Source organism: Primulina eburnea, chromosome 11 (assembly GCF_022965805.1).
Source record: "Primulina eburnea isolate SZY01 chromosome 11, ASM2296580v1, whole genome shotgun sequence".
Classification (NCBI taxonomy): domain Eukaryota; kingdom Viridiplantae; phylum Streptophyta; class Magnoliopsida; order Lamiales; family Gesneriaceae; genus Primulina; species Primulina eburnea.
This window is the reverse complement of record NC_133111.1, coordinates 689,322-704,280: the sequence shown is the minus strand read 5'-3', so window position 1 is coordinate 704,280 and position 14,959 is coordinate 689,322. Positions and strand designations below refer to the sequence as shown.

Genomic DNA, 14,959 nt, shown 5'->3' with positions numbered 1-14,959 from the left:
CATTCATTAATCATACAGATATAAAGTAGTACGATATTCGAGTTCGAACCATCTCGTGTACGCTCCTTAATGTAAACATGAATGCATTTTAGACATACATAAATTTTATTTTATATATATATATATATATATATATATATATATATATATATATATATATAAATATATATATAATAAAATTATTATTAACATATGGAAGAAATTTAAACATTATATTATAAATTTGTACATGCCTCTTCACCTAGTATCTCACCACCAGTGCGAATTCTTTACTAATTAATCTAAAAATGAAGAGTATTTTAATATTGGATCATTTTAAGTTTTTAAATAAAAACATTTTTAATTATCATAATTTGCTTCAACTTATTTATGTTCAATGAATCAGAAAGCGTTGGCATTGGAGACACGACTACTACTACGAAGCAAAAGGATCAACACGCGTTTTTTGGGCCCTCATAGCCTTTAATGTAAAGAGGATACCTTTTTCACGTTTCCGCGTTGCATGCATGTGATTTTTTATCCACTATATTTCTTTTTAACTAAAGATAATCCATACACGCAATAATAAAGCATTTATTAATGTTTTAATTCTATGATTTGAATCAACCAAAAAATTATTAGATTTTATATGTATTTTAGTAATATTTGAGTTTTAAATTCATTAATTTTTTGTTTATAAAATTTATTTTATTTACATTGCCTTTGGATCGAATTTTTTAAATTTGAATATCAGATTTATGTTTGTATTTCAAATAATCCTATTTTGTGAAGGTTTGAAATTCATCATGTTTTTTAGAAATATAAAACTCTAAGAATATTATTCGAAATTCCACAAATATCCCAACGATATACAAATATGTACGTAGAAGATTATTTAAAATTCAAAAAATCCAAAGAAAATCATATTTCTCGCGTTTTGTGTGTTGAGATTTTATTTGATGGATTTTATATATTCTTTCATTGTCTTTATCCTAAAATTTTAATTTGTCGGAGTTGTTTAAAGATCACCGTCAAACTGGTCAAATAATTTTTTTCCAAATTAAAAAATTCAACTATTTGGCACCCTTTTAATATTTTATTTTTCGAATTGATATTCAATTTGTAAATTACACGTTACGCTTTTATAAAATAATAAAAGGAGATTGCCATATCTATTTTGCAAAAAGTAAAGAATGTTTTAATTTATAATTAAAAAATGTTATGCGAGCATGTTATTGGTCAATTTTTTAGATGAATTTCTTATATAACCAGATCCATGAAAATTATTATTATTTTTATCAAAATTATTATTTTACAATCCGGGCACGAGTCGTTGGACTCGTATGATCACATGTATAGATTCATGATACAAGAGACCTAATATTTATTTAATTGTAACACTCAGAAATAGAATAGTCCATCCATGCATCCCCCGAAACTTATTAAAAATTAAATCTGAAGCTAAAATAAGTATATTGAACTTATATATGAAACAGAAAACAATAAGTGAATACGTAAATCTGTGAAAATATTATATGTGCTCAAAATATATTATGTTGCATAGAATCTAAAATGGGTTACATATTAAGTGCGTGGCAAAATCTATAGCTTGGGATTTAGTTTGGTGGGTGCAATCTTTCGTCCAAGATTCAATTAACTGGTTTGAATTAAAGGTTAAAAAATGACTCTAGATTCTTGAATTTTTTTTTAATATAAATTTAAATTGAGATTATGTATTTTGATATAAACTTGTAAAAGAAAACTAGCTGATGCAATGGACGACTGACTCAAAATGAAAATGAAACCCCGTCCTTTAATGCTCCCAAGTCCCAACCACTTTGCCCCCCCTCCCCACTTTACACGACTAGCTATAATCGTAAACAAATGGCAATTCTAATCGAACCCCATGAATCATGATCAACCTGCCCTTATTTAATGCCACTCCCCTTCTTCACGTTTGATCCTTGAATCTCGTCTGCCCCTTCAAATATTGCCATTCCTGCATGCTCGTGTTATTGTAACTTGCTGCGAGTGCAAATGAGAAGTGCGTCTTTCTCCGAGATTTTGTTCGTGGTGACTCTATGGACTTTAGCTAGTTTCGGGAGGTCGGATCACGTGGAGTCGGAGCTGTTCTACGTTCCGGCCTCGGAGATCGCGAGTTCCGTGACGTTTGCGACCGACTTGATTCGGCAGGTAACCTCCATTTTGTCGGAGTTCGCGGGTGCGTTCGGTGACTTCCGGCTGTCCAATGCCGTCTCTGACTGCCAGGACTTGATGGACTTTTCTTTGGATCAGCTGAGCTGGACCCTTTCTGCTTCCGAAAACCCAAACAGTAACCATCTTGAACTCTCTCTCATCTTCTTGTTATTTTTTACAACAGCTAAAGTGAAAATCGTACTAGAAAATAAACATGATCGGAGCTTGCTTGAATCTAAAACGATGCTGCGTGGGCGGGATGGACTTCACTTCAAGAAAATCCCATTTTGATCATGCCTGATTTTTCAACGTAGGCCCGCTTCAATTAATTCCGTCCGCTCCGGACCAGAAGTAGCCCTATCGATAATGATGAATAATTTTAAATTAAATTAATGATATGCTCAATTATTTTTTAAATCAAAACAACAACATTAAATGTAATGAGATAATATACATAGATGTATATATATATACTTATATTGATATTAGAAATTAGAATACATAAATAAAATAATTCCAAGGAAGCAACCAGAGTCGGGTTTCTTAATTTTGAGTACCAATATTCTCTATATGGCTGATTCTGATGATTTTTTGTGGGAATTCCATTCTATATAGTTACGATGCACCTATTTCCGACATAGGGAATCTCACATCAAGACCACCTCGATATTATTTCATTTATTTTGTGTTATTTGACTTGCATGTTTCCTATTTAATGCGCCACTATGAATGTACGTTTGGGGTGGGTTCTATTGATTATGCAATAATTAAATACAAATGCAAGTTTACGATCCTAGGAATCAGTCTAAAAAAATATTTACAGTTTTCCCCAAATATATATATATTTACTCTCCGTATAAAAGTAATTATAATAATAATTAAAGAAACGATGTAGGCTATTGGAAATTAAACTTGCTTTTGGATTAGTGAGCTTTTCTAAATCATAGACATTAGTATCATTAAAGTAAACACAAAAATTCACGTAAGACAGTCTTACGAGTCAATTTTGTAAAACATATATTCTATTTGAGCCACTCATAAAAATTTATTACTTTTGATGCTAAAAATATTATATTTTATTGTAAATATGAGCAGAGATGACTCAATTTCACAAATAAAGATATGTGAGATCGTTTTACAAAAGACAATTAAAAATGTGTTGATTTAATCGTAATAATTGTAAGTAGCATAAACAGGGGTGTTGATCTCCCCATTTTGTATCAAGTTAAAAAAAAAGGGAATAATAAAAATACAAGACTTCTTTTCCTAGATGTAATATTTCTTCTTTGTCTTCCTAAAGTTATAAAACCTTTTTCTTCTAATACAGGCAAGGGTAATGCCACTGGAAACTTGGGTGCTGACATGAAAACATGGTTGAGTGGAGCCATGACAAATCAAGAAACTTGCAGAGAAGGGTTTGATGGCACTAATGGAATCGTAAAAACTCTGGTCTCTGGAAGCCTTGACCAAGTTACATCACTAGTCTATGACATTCTTTCAATGGTGAAACCAACCCTCGGTAATTCTCCGCCTAAAGGTAACAATGTCGGCGCTGTCAAAGGTGGTGGTGGTAATGGTGGCGGCGGAAGGAAACTTAGAGCCATTGATCAATTCCCAGTTTGGGTCAAACCCCGTGTTCGCAAACTCCTCCAAACAGCCAGCGGTTCTGGGGCGGATGCGGTGGTTGCCGCCGATGGGACGGGGAATTTCATGACCATCAAGGAAGCTGTTGCTGCAGCACCTGAATATAGTGCAAAGAGATACGTGATATACATCAAGAAAGGTATTTATAATGAGTACGTGGAGATTAGCAAGAAGAAATGGAACATAATGCTCATCGGAGATGGCATCGACGTTACGGTTATTACCGGTAATCACAATTTTATTGATGGATGGACGACGTATCATTCTGCTACATTTGGTAAGAATATATTTCTTTATTCTACACATTTAATTTGATTTTTTTGTTTTCGATCGTGCGATAAAATAATTCTTAATGTTAACTAATCATATATTTGTAATTGCATGAAGTCATGGTTTTCTTTTTTATGGATGGACAATATATCATAGAATATCGGGCCGGGCCGCGGGGATCGATTTTCTTTCTATGATTCTTTGTTCCATTTAATGCGAGGTGGAATTTTAAATTTTATTGGTAGGAGTTTGAAATTGTCTACAATCTACAAATATCATTTAATATAACAAATTATTAACAAGGCATTTGTAGATTGAAATTTGAAACTAAGAAGCATTGATTCAATTTTTTAAATAAGTTTAATTCGGCAACTAGTTTCTGATTACATGTTTCTTGGTGTGACAATTGGAATAATGCAGCTGTGAAAGGACAGGGATTCGTAGCACGGGACATAACATTTCAGAACACCGCCGGGCCGGAGAAGCACCAAGCTGTGGCCTTCAGGTCCGATTCCGACCTCTCAGTTTTGTACCGGTGCGGTATAAGGGGGTATCAAGACACATTGTACGCGCATACTCAAAGGCAGTTCTACCGAGAGTGTCAGATCACCGGCACAGTCGATTTCATCTTCGGAGACGCGACTGTTGTTATCCAGAACTCTATAATCCGTGCCCGTAAAGGCCTCCCCAATCAAAAGAACACAATCACGGCCCAGGGCAGGAAGGAACCGGTCGAGAACACGGGATTTTCGATCCAGTTTTGTAATATCTCGGCCGAAGGAGATGTCCTAAACTCGACCTGGACTTACCTAGGCCGACCATGGAAATTATATTCGCGAACGGTTATCATGCAGTCTTATATTAGCGAAGCCATTAGGCCGGAGGGATGGCTCGAATGGAATGGGGATTTTGCCCTGAATAGTTTGTACTATGGTGAGTATATGAACTATGGACCGGGGTCCGGTTTAGAAGCTCGGGTTAAATGGCCCGGTTATCATATTTTTCATGACTCGAGTCAGCCCAATAATTTCACTGTGTCTCAGTTTCTACTGGGAAATACATGGCTGCCTTCGACCGGGGTAAGGTTCACATCCGGTCTAGGGGTCTGATACTACAAATTTTGGTTGTGTTGGGGATATCACAAGTGTATTAAGTTAATATTTGCAGTTTTTGAGTTTGTGCCTCACTTTATTAGTTTTCAAGTAATTCGATCTCGACAACTCCTTTTCCTCAGGCATCAACCCGCACGAGTTTTACACCTTCATCATGAAAAGATTGTTAATTATATATCTTATAATAAATTCGGAATAAAATCGTTTTTCATATAATATATTAAAATAATAAAATACTTCTTATGCTATGAAATACACTTGGAATATTTTTTCTTTGTGGTCAAGTGTTAGTTTTTTTATCATTAATATATATATGCGTGTGTTAATTTTTATAAAAATCCGAGAAACTTACATAATTTAATAATATTCCACTAAGTAGAGAAACACTATATCGATAAACTAATCCGCTGTAGATGGTCAATTTATTGAACATTCATTTAATGTTTCCTAAATATGAAGTTGTAAATATTTGTGTGTGTATATATATATATATCACGTAAATTTGAGCCAAAATAGAAGCTATATGCACGAATTAGAGGCTCATTATCATACGCAAACAAAAGATAAAGCCTAGTGTCATAGAGAAATTTATCCATCATCCCTTGTGTTAACCAAAAACAGAACCAAACTAAACAATTTTTAATGAAATCTACTGAAATCTCTCTAATCCAGATCTCAATTGCTCAAGCATGACACTTCAATGGCGTTTCATTCACATCCCACAAAAAGCAAGCCAACAAAAACATCGGGAAAATTTTGAAAAAGTAACTATTAAACGGATTGACAACAACAAAATCCTGCCTTGGCTTGAATTGTATGTAGCCAGCCAAGGCAGGGAAATCCTATACCTGAAAAATGGCATTCCAAGATTTCGATCAGATTTCGCAACGCAGGAAACAAGAAAGACAGCAAAAGATTAGGAGGAGAATTACCATTGCGGTTGCTTCGAGCGTCGGTGTTCTTCTCTTGGCTGCTGCTGCTGTGTGCGCTGTTATGTAAGAGAAAAACCAAGATTCAAGTTCGAACCAAAATCACAGAATCCCTTCTGCTCCAAAACAAGTTAACACAGCCGAGAAGGCTGTAAAATCAGCCTGTGCAGGGACGGATTACAAGCAAACTTGCGAAAATAGCCTTTTAAAAGCACTCAAGAACAATGCCACCATCCAGCCTAAAGATATCCTAAAAGCCTGATTTCTCGTTGCCTCAGAGGAGATTGATAAAGTTATTAAACAAGCCTCGAGTCTCAAATTCAATGACCCTCTTAAAAAGGCAGCATTTGATGATTGTTTAGTTCTCCTAAATGATGCAAAGGAGGAACTGAATAGCTCTATATCATGCAGTAATGAAGGGAAAGATTTGACCAAGTTATCATATAGGACGCCTGACATTAACACCTGGTTGAGTGCAGTTCTGTCGTATCAGCAAACGTGTATCGATGGATTTCCCGAAGGAGAGGAGAAGGCTAAGTTTCAGAATTTGTTGAAGATAACAAAAGAACTTGGTAGCAATGCTCTTGCTATTGTGTCTCAGTTGTCCTAGATCTATTCCTTCGATGTCCCACGTTCCTGATGTCAAACGAAATTTATTAGATGTGGATAATGATAAATTCCCATTATGGATCAATCAGGATCGTCAAAGAATGTTGAAAGCCGACGCTACAAAAATTACACCACACTTGACAGTGGCAAAAGATAGCAGTGGAAACTTTACTACTGTTTCTGCAGCACTGAATGCAATTCCTCAGAAATATACCGGACGGTATATAGGCTTTTGTGCATTAATTTTAATTTGTTTTAGCTACTCTCACATGCCTATACATAGTTTCCAATTTGCATGAACATGCAGTTATGTGATTTATGTTAAAGAAGGTGTCTACCAATATTAACTATATAGAATAGAATTGTTATAGAATAGAATGGTTATTTTAGTTAAATAGCCGGACAGTTAGTTGGGTAGTTAGTTAGGATAATTGAGATAAAATCACCTTTGTACCAGACTCTTTTTTCAAGTTTTGATCAATAAACATTCCAGCAGACTTCTCTGCATTCAGGAGTCTATCTCGCAATATGGTATCAGAGCTTCCGCACGAGATACGTTGATCGGAGCTTCATCTTTCGTTTGCAGTAATCATCCGACGTCGGTAATCTTTGATCTGCATCAAAATCAATTTCTATTCGATTCTTCATCAGTAATTCTTGAGTCGTATATCTCTCATGACTCCTGGAACTTTGCCTGAATCCTCTCGAGTAAGTGCTCAAGCTGCCATCGATGATCCTATGAGTCCGTATTTTCTTCATCACTCAGATAATCCAGGGCTCATTTTGGTCTCGCAATCATTGATCGGAGACAATTACGCGTCCTGGAGTAGAGCCATGAGAATCGCCCTTTCCGTCAAGAACAAATTGGGATTTGTGGACGGAACAATTGAGAAACCGTCGGAGACTGATGCGAATCTGATTAGTTTCTGGATTAGAAACAATAATATAGTGATTTCTTGGATCTTAAATTCAGTATCCAAGGAAATTTCCGCAAGTGTTCTTTTCTCTGAGTCAGCAGCCAACATATGGGAAGATCTGAAGGAGAGATTCCAACAAAGTGATGGGCCTAGAATCTTCCAATTACGACGCGATCTCGTGAACTTGCGTCAAGAACAACTTTCTGTCAGCGTGTATTTTACGAAGCTTAAGACGCTATGGGAAGAACACAATAATTTTCGTCCAATGTGTAACTGCGGTAGGTGCAATTGTGGAGGGGTAAAGAAGATGGATACTCATATTCAAATGGATTATATCATGACGTTCCTTATGGGACTCAATGATTCTTTTCAACAAATTCGAAGTCTGGTTTTGCTGCTTGATCCCCTTCCCCCCATGAATCGGGTTTTCTCATTGGTTGTTCAAGAAGAACTGCAGAGAGCGGTTGGGGCTCAATTCACATCTCCTAATTCTACAAGAGACATGGCATTTGCTTTGAAGACTGATCAACCAGTAAAACGTAATGAAGGCAGAGGGTCATCAAGATTTCCCAAGGAAAGGCCATTTTGTACCAAATGGAATGTTCACAGTCATACGGTGGATACTTGTTACAAGATACATGGGTATCCTCCAGGCTTTAAGCTTAGAGGAAACACCACACCTCGGTACACAACAGCAAGTGCAAATCAACTATCTGAAATGCCGAATGTCTCGAGTCATACTAACACCAGTGGTGATATCTCTCGGAGTTCTCTTCAAGGTTTCAACAAGGAACAGTTGGATTAATTGAAGGCAATTTTTTATCAACAGAGTTCGTCACGGGAAACTCACAACACCTTTAACACAGAAAATGCTCATACCACAGGTATTTGCTTATCCACATATGTTTCAACTGGTTTAACTTCTCCGTCATGTTGGGTCATTGATTCCGGAGCGTCCAGACATATTTGTGCATATGAGTCTTTGTTTAGTTCGCTTCAACCAGTCACTAGTTCCACGGTTACTTTGCCCAATCACACAACTGTTGATGTCAAGTTCTGTGGCAATATTAAACTTGGTCCCTCATTGGTTCTTGAAGATGTTATGTTTATACCGAATTTCAAGTTTAATCTACTTTCGGTCAGTTCCCTACTTGCCAAAACCAGGTCAATGATTAGTTTTTATCATAATTCATTCACCATCCAGGAGGTGACAACGAGGAGGATGATTGGCAAGGGTAGGAAAGTTGAAGGCCTATATGTTTTGGATACATGCTCGAATGTTCAGAACACTTTGATCAATCAACTATCAATGGAGACATGGCATAGTAGGCTTGGTCATCCATCTGTCACAGTCATGCATAACATACAGGACAATCTAAAATGCAATGGAGACAACTTAGACAAATGCAAGTCTTGCCTCATTTGTCCACTAGCTAAACAGAAAAGATTAGCATTCATATCTCATCATAATATGTCAGATTCTTCTTTTGATCTTGTACACTGTGATGTTTGGGGGCCATATAGAGTTGCCACCCAACGTAATCAACGTTACTTCTTAACTTTGGTAGATGACTGTACTCGTTTCACGTGGGTGTTTCTACTTCAACAAAAATCTGATGCTTATTCAGTGTTTTCTCGATTTTATACTATGATTGAAACTCAATTTCATAAGAAGATCAAAGCCTTGCGTACAGACAATGCAAAAGAACTTGCTTTCACAGATTTCTGCATTGAAAAAGGCATAATTCATCAGCTATCATGTGTACAAACACCACAACAAAATTCAGTGGTTGAAAGAAAACACCAGCATCTTCTAAATGTTGCTAGAGCCCTGTTCTTTCAATCTCATGTGGATGCTGAATTTTGGGGCGATTGTGTACTCACAGCAGCTTATTTGATTAACCGAGTACCTTCCCCTACAACTCAACACAAATCTCCTTACGAGTTACTTTATCAAAAGGCATTTGATTATTCCTTCTTGCGAGTATTTGGATGTCTCGCTTTTGCTTCCACCTTAGCTGCCTCTCGGGACAAATTCTCACCCAGGGCTCGTGCCTGTGTTTTCTTGGGTTATCCTCCCAATGTCAAAGGTTACAAGCTCTTGGACATCAACACTAAAGAGATGTTTATATCCCGGGATGTCATATTTCGTGAAACAACTTTTCCATTCTTATCTTCTAATCCTAAGGTTGATTTGTTTCCCGATGTTGTTCTCCCACTGTCACTGGACACACTAAGCCCTGATCAAAATGTTCCGGCTTCAGTTGCTACTCCACAATCCACTGAGTTGAACACAGCTCCTTCAACATCAGTCATAGATCCCCATCAAACCGGATCCATATACCACCGCACATCCTCTCGAAACACTCAACTTCCATCCTATCTTCGTGATTATCATTGTAACCTACTGGAGTTAAACGCCCCTTTGAACTCTAAGTCTCACTACCCTTTGAGTTCACACATCTCCTACGATTCCCTTTCACATTCATATCGAAATCTGACACTCAATGTGTCTTCTCAATTTGAACCCGAATTTTTTCATCAAGCTAAAAATGTTCCTCAATGGCAGGCTGCCATGAAAGATGAACTTGATGCCATGGAGGCTAATCACACGTGGTCAGTTGTTCCTCTACCAGTAGGCAAGCACGTCATTGGATGTCGTTGGGTCTACAAAATTAAATATGCATCCAATGGATCGATTGATAGACATAAGGCACGTCTAGTGGCAAAAGGCTATACTCAACAAGAGGGTGTTGATTTTTTTGAAACATTTTCTCCAGTGGCCAAGTTGGCAACCGTCAAAGTGTTGTTAGCTCTCGCTTCAAGTCAACAATGGCACCTTGCTCAATTAGACGTCAACAATGCATTCCTTGCTCAATTAGACGTCAACAATGCATTCCTTAATGGAGACTTACTGGAAGAAGTTTATATGGAGCTGCCACTTGGATACATTCCTAATTGGCCACATAACAACTCCTCTCAGAAACTTGTATGTAAACTTCACAAGTCCATTTATGGTCTTCGTCAAGCCTCTCGGCAATGGTATACTAAATTTTCCCAAGCATTACTTCAGTCTGGTTTCGTTCAATCTCAATCAGATCATACTTTGTTTACAAAAGGCACGGGATCTTCTTTCATCGCCTTGCTAGTATATGTCGATGATATCATCATTGCCGGTCCTTCACCTAGACTTATTCAGTCTTTAAAGACACATCTTCAAGGACACTTCAAACTCAAAGATTTGGGTTCCCTCAAATATTTTCTTGGTCTTGAAATAGCGAGATCACAGCACGGTATCTGTCTATCCCAACGTCATTACACTCTTAAGTTGTTAGAAGACGCTGGTTTCCTAGCCAGCAAGCCAACTTCAACTCCAATGGAACCACATCTTCGTCTAAACAACTCTGATGGTGAACCATTGGCAGACATTTCCCAGTATCGAAGTCTCATTGGCCGTCTTCTATATCTAACTTTGTCTCGGCCGGACATTGTGTTCGCAGTGCACAAGCTAAGTCAATTCGTGTCTAAGCCACGCACACCTCATTTGCAAGCTATACATCATCTGTTACGCTATCTCAAGTCAACAATGGGTCAAGGCATTTTCTTCTCGGCTTCATCGCTCACTCACTTGCGCGCCTTTTCTGATGCTGATTGGGCATCATGTCAAGATACCGGGAAATCTGTCACATGATTCTGCATATTTCTTGGTGATGCTTTGATCTCCTGGAAAGCCAAGAAACAAGCAACAATTTCCAGGTCATCCACTGAAGCTGAATATCGAGCATTGGCTAGCACTACTAGTGAAATCATTTGGCTCATTCAATTGCTTCGAGACTTCCACATATCTCCGTCTTCACCGGCCACCTTGTTTTGTGATAGTCAATCGGCCATCCATATCGCTCATAACCCCGTGTTCCACGAAAGAACCAAGCACATAGAGATTGACTGCCATTTTGTTCGAACAAGAATTCTTGATGGTTCCATTAAGCTGCTTCCCATTCGCTCGGAATCTCAACTAGCCGACATGTTTACAAAGCCATTGTCTTCCACTACTCTATCCCATTTACTCTCCAAGATGTCTATCAAAAACATCTATAGTACATCTTGAGGGGGGCATATTAACTATATAGAATATAATTGTTATAGAATAGAATGGTTATTTTAGTTAAATAGCTGGACAGTTAGTTGGGTAGTTAGTAAGGATAATTGAGATAAAATCACCTTTGTACCAGACTCTTTTTTCAAGTTTTGATCAATAAACATTCCAGCAGACTTCTCTGCATTCAGGAGTCTATCTCGCAATAACCAAGAAAACGTGATCGTCACCCAGAACATGGTAAATGTCACAATGTATGGCGATGGATCTCAAAAGAGCATTATCACCGGAAGCAAGAATTTTGTAGATGGAGTACCAACTTTTCAGACTGCTACTTTTGGTATCTTAATCAGCAAGAATTATTTGTGCTTTTGCTGTGGTATAAATTCAGGGTCCGGGAAGATTTATCTTGTCAATTTTCTTCTTTAATTTACAGCTGCTCCAGGGGGAAGGATCTATGGCCCAATCCAGTGGATTCAGGAACACCGCAGGTCCCGAAAAGCACCAAGCAGTAGCTTTAAGAGTTCAAGCTGATCGTTCGATTTTCATCAACTGCCGAATGGAAGGATTCCAGGACACTTTATATGCTCAAACACACAGACAATTTTACCGAAGCTGCTACATCACGGGGACCGTTGATTTCATATTCGGTGACGCAGCGGCTGTTTTCCAAAACTGCATGATCTACGTCAGAAAACCAATGGAAAACCAGAAAAACATTGTCACAGCCCAAGGCAGGCTAGATAAGAGGCAAACAACAGGGATCGTGCTCCAAAACTGCCGTATATTGGAAGATGAAAAGCTCGAGCCCGAGAAGGCGAAATTCAAGAGCTATCTTGGCAGGCCCTGGAAAGAATACTCGAGAACGGTTATCATGGAATTAATTGGAGATTGGCGATTTGATTCAACCAGAGGGATGGATTGGATGGAGTGGAGATTTTGCTCTCAAGACCCTTTATTATGCGGAGTTCGACAACAAGCTAGGGCGCCGGCTCGAATACATCTGGAAAATGGCCAGGCTACAAAATTATCAACAAGGAAGATGCCATGAAATTTACTGTTGGTCCATTTTTACAGGGTGAGAGCTGGCTCGGGAGTGCAGGTGTTCCGGTTCGTTTTGGCATGTCTACTTGAGATCATCTTCTTAACTTGTTGCTTTAAAAAGCATGGATTACGAAGTGTTTGATTTACCGATATGTTCGTGTTGAACTACGCATGCACTTGTTGAATTGCGCATTCTTACGTAGATTGGATTTATATATTTGATTCTTTAGAATGATTTTTGGAAAGTTTGATTATTGATCAGCAGCCCACCGATAAAAATATAGAAACATAATATTTGTTTTGATATACCATTTATTAATATATTTGATTTACATAATTATCAGAAATTATGTCATTTTTGGTTGTATATATAACAAGCTCTTTGATTCAATTAATTTTTACACCATAGAGATTTAAAAAAAAAGCACTTTAAAGTTAAGAAAGCGTCCAACAACAACATTTATACAAATATATATATATAAATATATATATATATATATATATATATATATATATATATATATATATATATATATATATATACACTTACTTTTGAACCGTCGTTTTGATTTTCTTTATCAATATTTTTTTGATTAATATGTCGCATAGAGTTTGTCAAAATAAAAAGATTGCGATGAGAGGTTTCATCGTTATTTTATATATATATATATATTTACTTTTGAACCGTCGTTTTGATTTTCTTTATCAATATTTTTTTGATTAATATGTCGCATAGAGTTTGTCAAAATAAAAAAGATTGCGATGAGAGGTTTCATCGTTATTTTATATATATATATATATATATATATATATATATATATATATATTTACTTTTGAATCATCGTTTTGATTTTCTTTATCAATATTTTTTTGATTAATATGTCGCATAGAGTTTGTCAAATTAAGAAGATTGCGATGGGAGGTTTCATCGTTATTTTTTAAGAAAAACAACACAACTAAAACAGTGTCCCTTGTCAAACCATTAAAATTGCTCATTTTTTATAATTACTTTATAATTTGTTTACTCGCATTAAACTATATCTTCTCGAAAGAAGCGTGAGTCAAACATTTGATTTTTTTAAAAAAATATGAGATAGGTCCAAATCGAAAATCGATTAATTATTGATTTCTAAATGTTTAAAAACCTTAATTTTACTTGGATATTATAATCAAAGACGTAACCGATGAATCTAAGTGCCACTTGTACGCCACAAGTATTGCCATCTTAGAAGTTGTTTTGCCTGAATTTAAGGTTCTAAAAAGGTTGACCAACCCTAGAAAGAGTACTCACTGACACAAAGAGTTTTATTTTAAATTTAAAAATAAAAATATAATATTTATTTAACAATATAATTTGATATATGCGATCTGATCAAATGAATTCCATTAATTTTTTTTTAAAAGAAAAATGTTGTAATTTATCTCATTGAACTGCTAATATATATGATATTTGAAGATTTTCCATCTTCCGTGTTTGGTGGCTTATGGAGGAGACGACGATACGACTCCTTTTACAAATTTGTTGCCATCACAAAAACAGTAATATGGGTAGGCTTGTGGAATTGTTAACTTAATTGGCCCTGTTTATTTGGAGTGATGACTCATACCCAACTCTTAAATAAGTATCTGGTCCACGTTCAAGTCTTGTCGTTAATACAAATAATTATATTATATATTTATAATTTGAAACAATATCATATTTATACATTAAAAAAATGACTTCTTTATGTTATGTGCAATTATAATGATAAATTGGAAATTATTAAGTTAGTAAAGATACGAGATACATAATTAATTATGATTAAATAAATATATGGTGTGCTAAACCTAATCATCAAAATCACCAATAATCCCATAATTTTTAAGTTATGTCAGCTGCAAGATTTGGTGCTATTTCCTATCAAATTTGATGGGAAAAATTAGTCATAGTTGCTGCAGATGTCAAGTCAGAATGGATCTAATAATAATAATAATTTCACTATAAAAAATCGAATAGTTATTTCAATTTTTCCCAATCCGAATATAAATATAAAGGTACCAATCTTATTTAATGTCTACTGTTTAGTATCTAACAATTTAAAAACCATTACATGTGGTGTTCTTGATCCTTTTATAAGCAGAAACGAATACCTTTTTTAAAAAAGAAAATTTCACCAAATTACT

General features: G+C 36.1%; 1 protein-coding gene and 1 pseudogene across 1 annotated transcript; both read left to right on the top strand.

The window, feature by feature from the left end:
- Nucleotides 1-1,824: 1,824 nt before the first annotated feature.
- LOC140804231 (pectinesterase/pectinesterase inhibitor PPE8B-like) lies at nucleotides 1,825-5,309 on the top strand. Its single transcript, XM_073160101.1, has 3 exons — nucleotides 1,825-2,311; nucleotides 3,503-4,096; nucleotides 4,510-5,309. The coding sequence occupies exons 1-3, from the start codon at nucleotides 2,017-2,019 to the stop codon at nucleotides 5,196-5,198; spliced, it is 1,578 nt and encodes a 525-aa protein (XP_073016202.1). The 5' UTR covers nucleotides 1,825-2,016; the 3' UTR covers nucleotides 5,199-5,309.
- A 731-nt stretch (nucleotides 5,310-6,040) lies between these two features.
- Nucleotides 6,041-12,981, top strand: LOC140804898 (putative pectinesterase/pectinesterase inhibitor 45; annotated as a pseudogene).
- The last annotated feature ends 1,978 nt before the right edge of the window (nucleotides 12,982-14,959 follow it).

What these genes read in the sequence shown, in the direction of transcription:
- LOC140804231 (XM_073160101.1), top strand. Translation starts at nt 2,017, where the DNA reads ATGAGAAGTGCGTCTTTCTCCGAGATTTTGTTCGTGGTGACTCTATGG. An exon ending in TGCTTCCGAAAACCCAAACA is followed by an intron (nt 2,312 to 3,502) that starts GTAACCATCTTG and finishes CTTCTAATACAG; the next exon opens with GCAAGGGTAATGCCACTGGA. An exon ending in GTATCATTCTGCTACATTTG is followed by an intron (nt 4,097 to 4,509) that starts GTAAGAATATAT and finishes GGAATAATGCAG; the next exon opens with CTGTGAAAGGACAGGGATTC.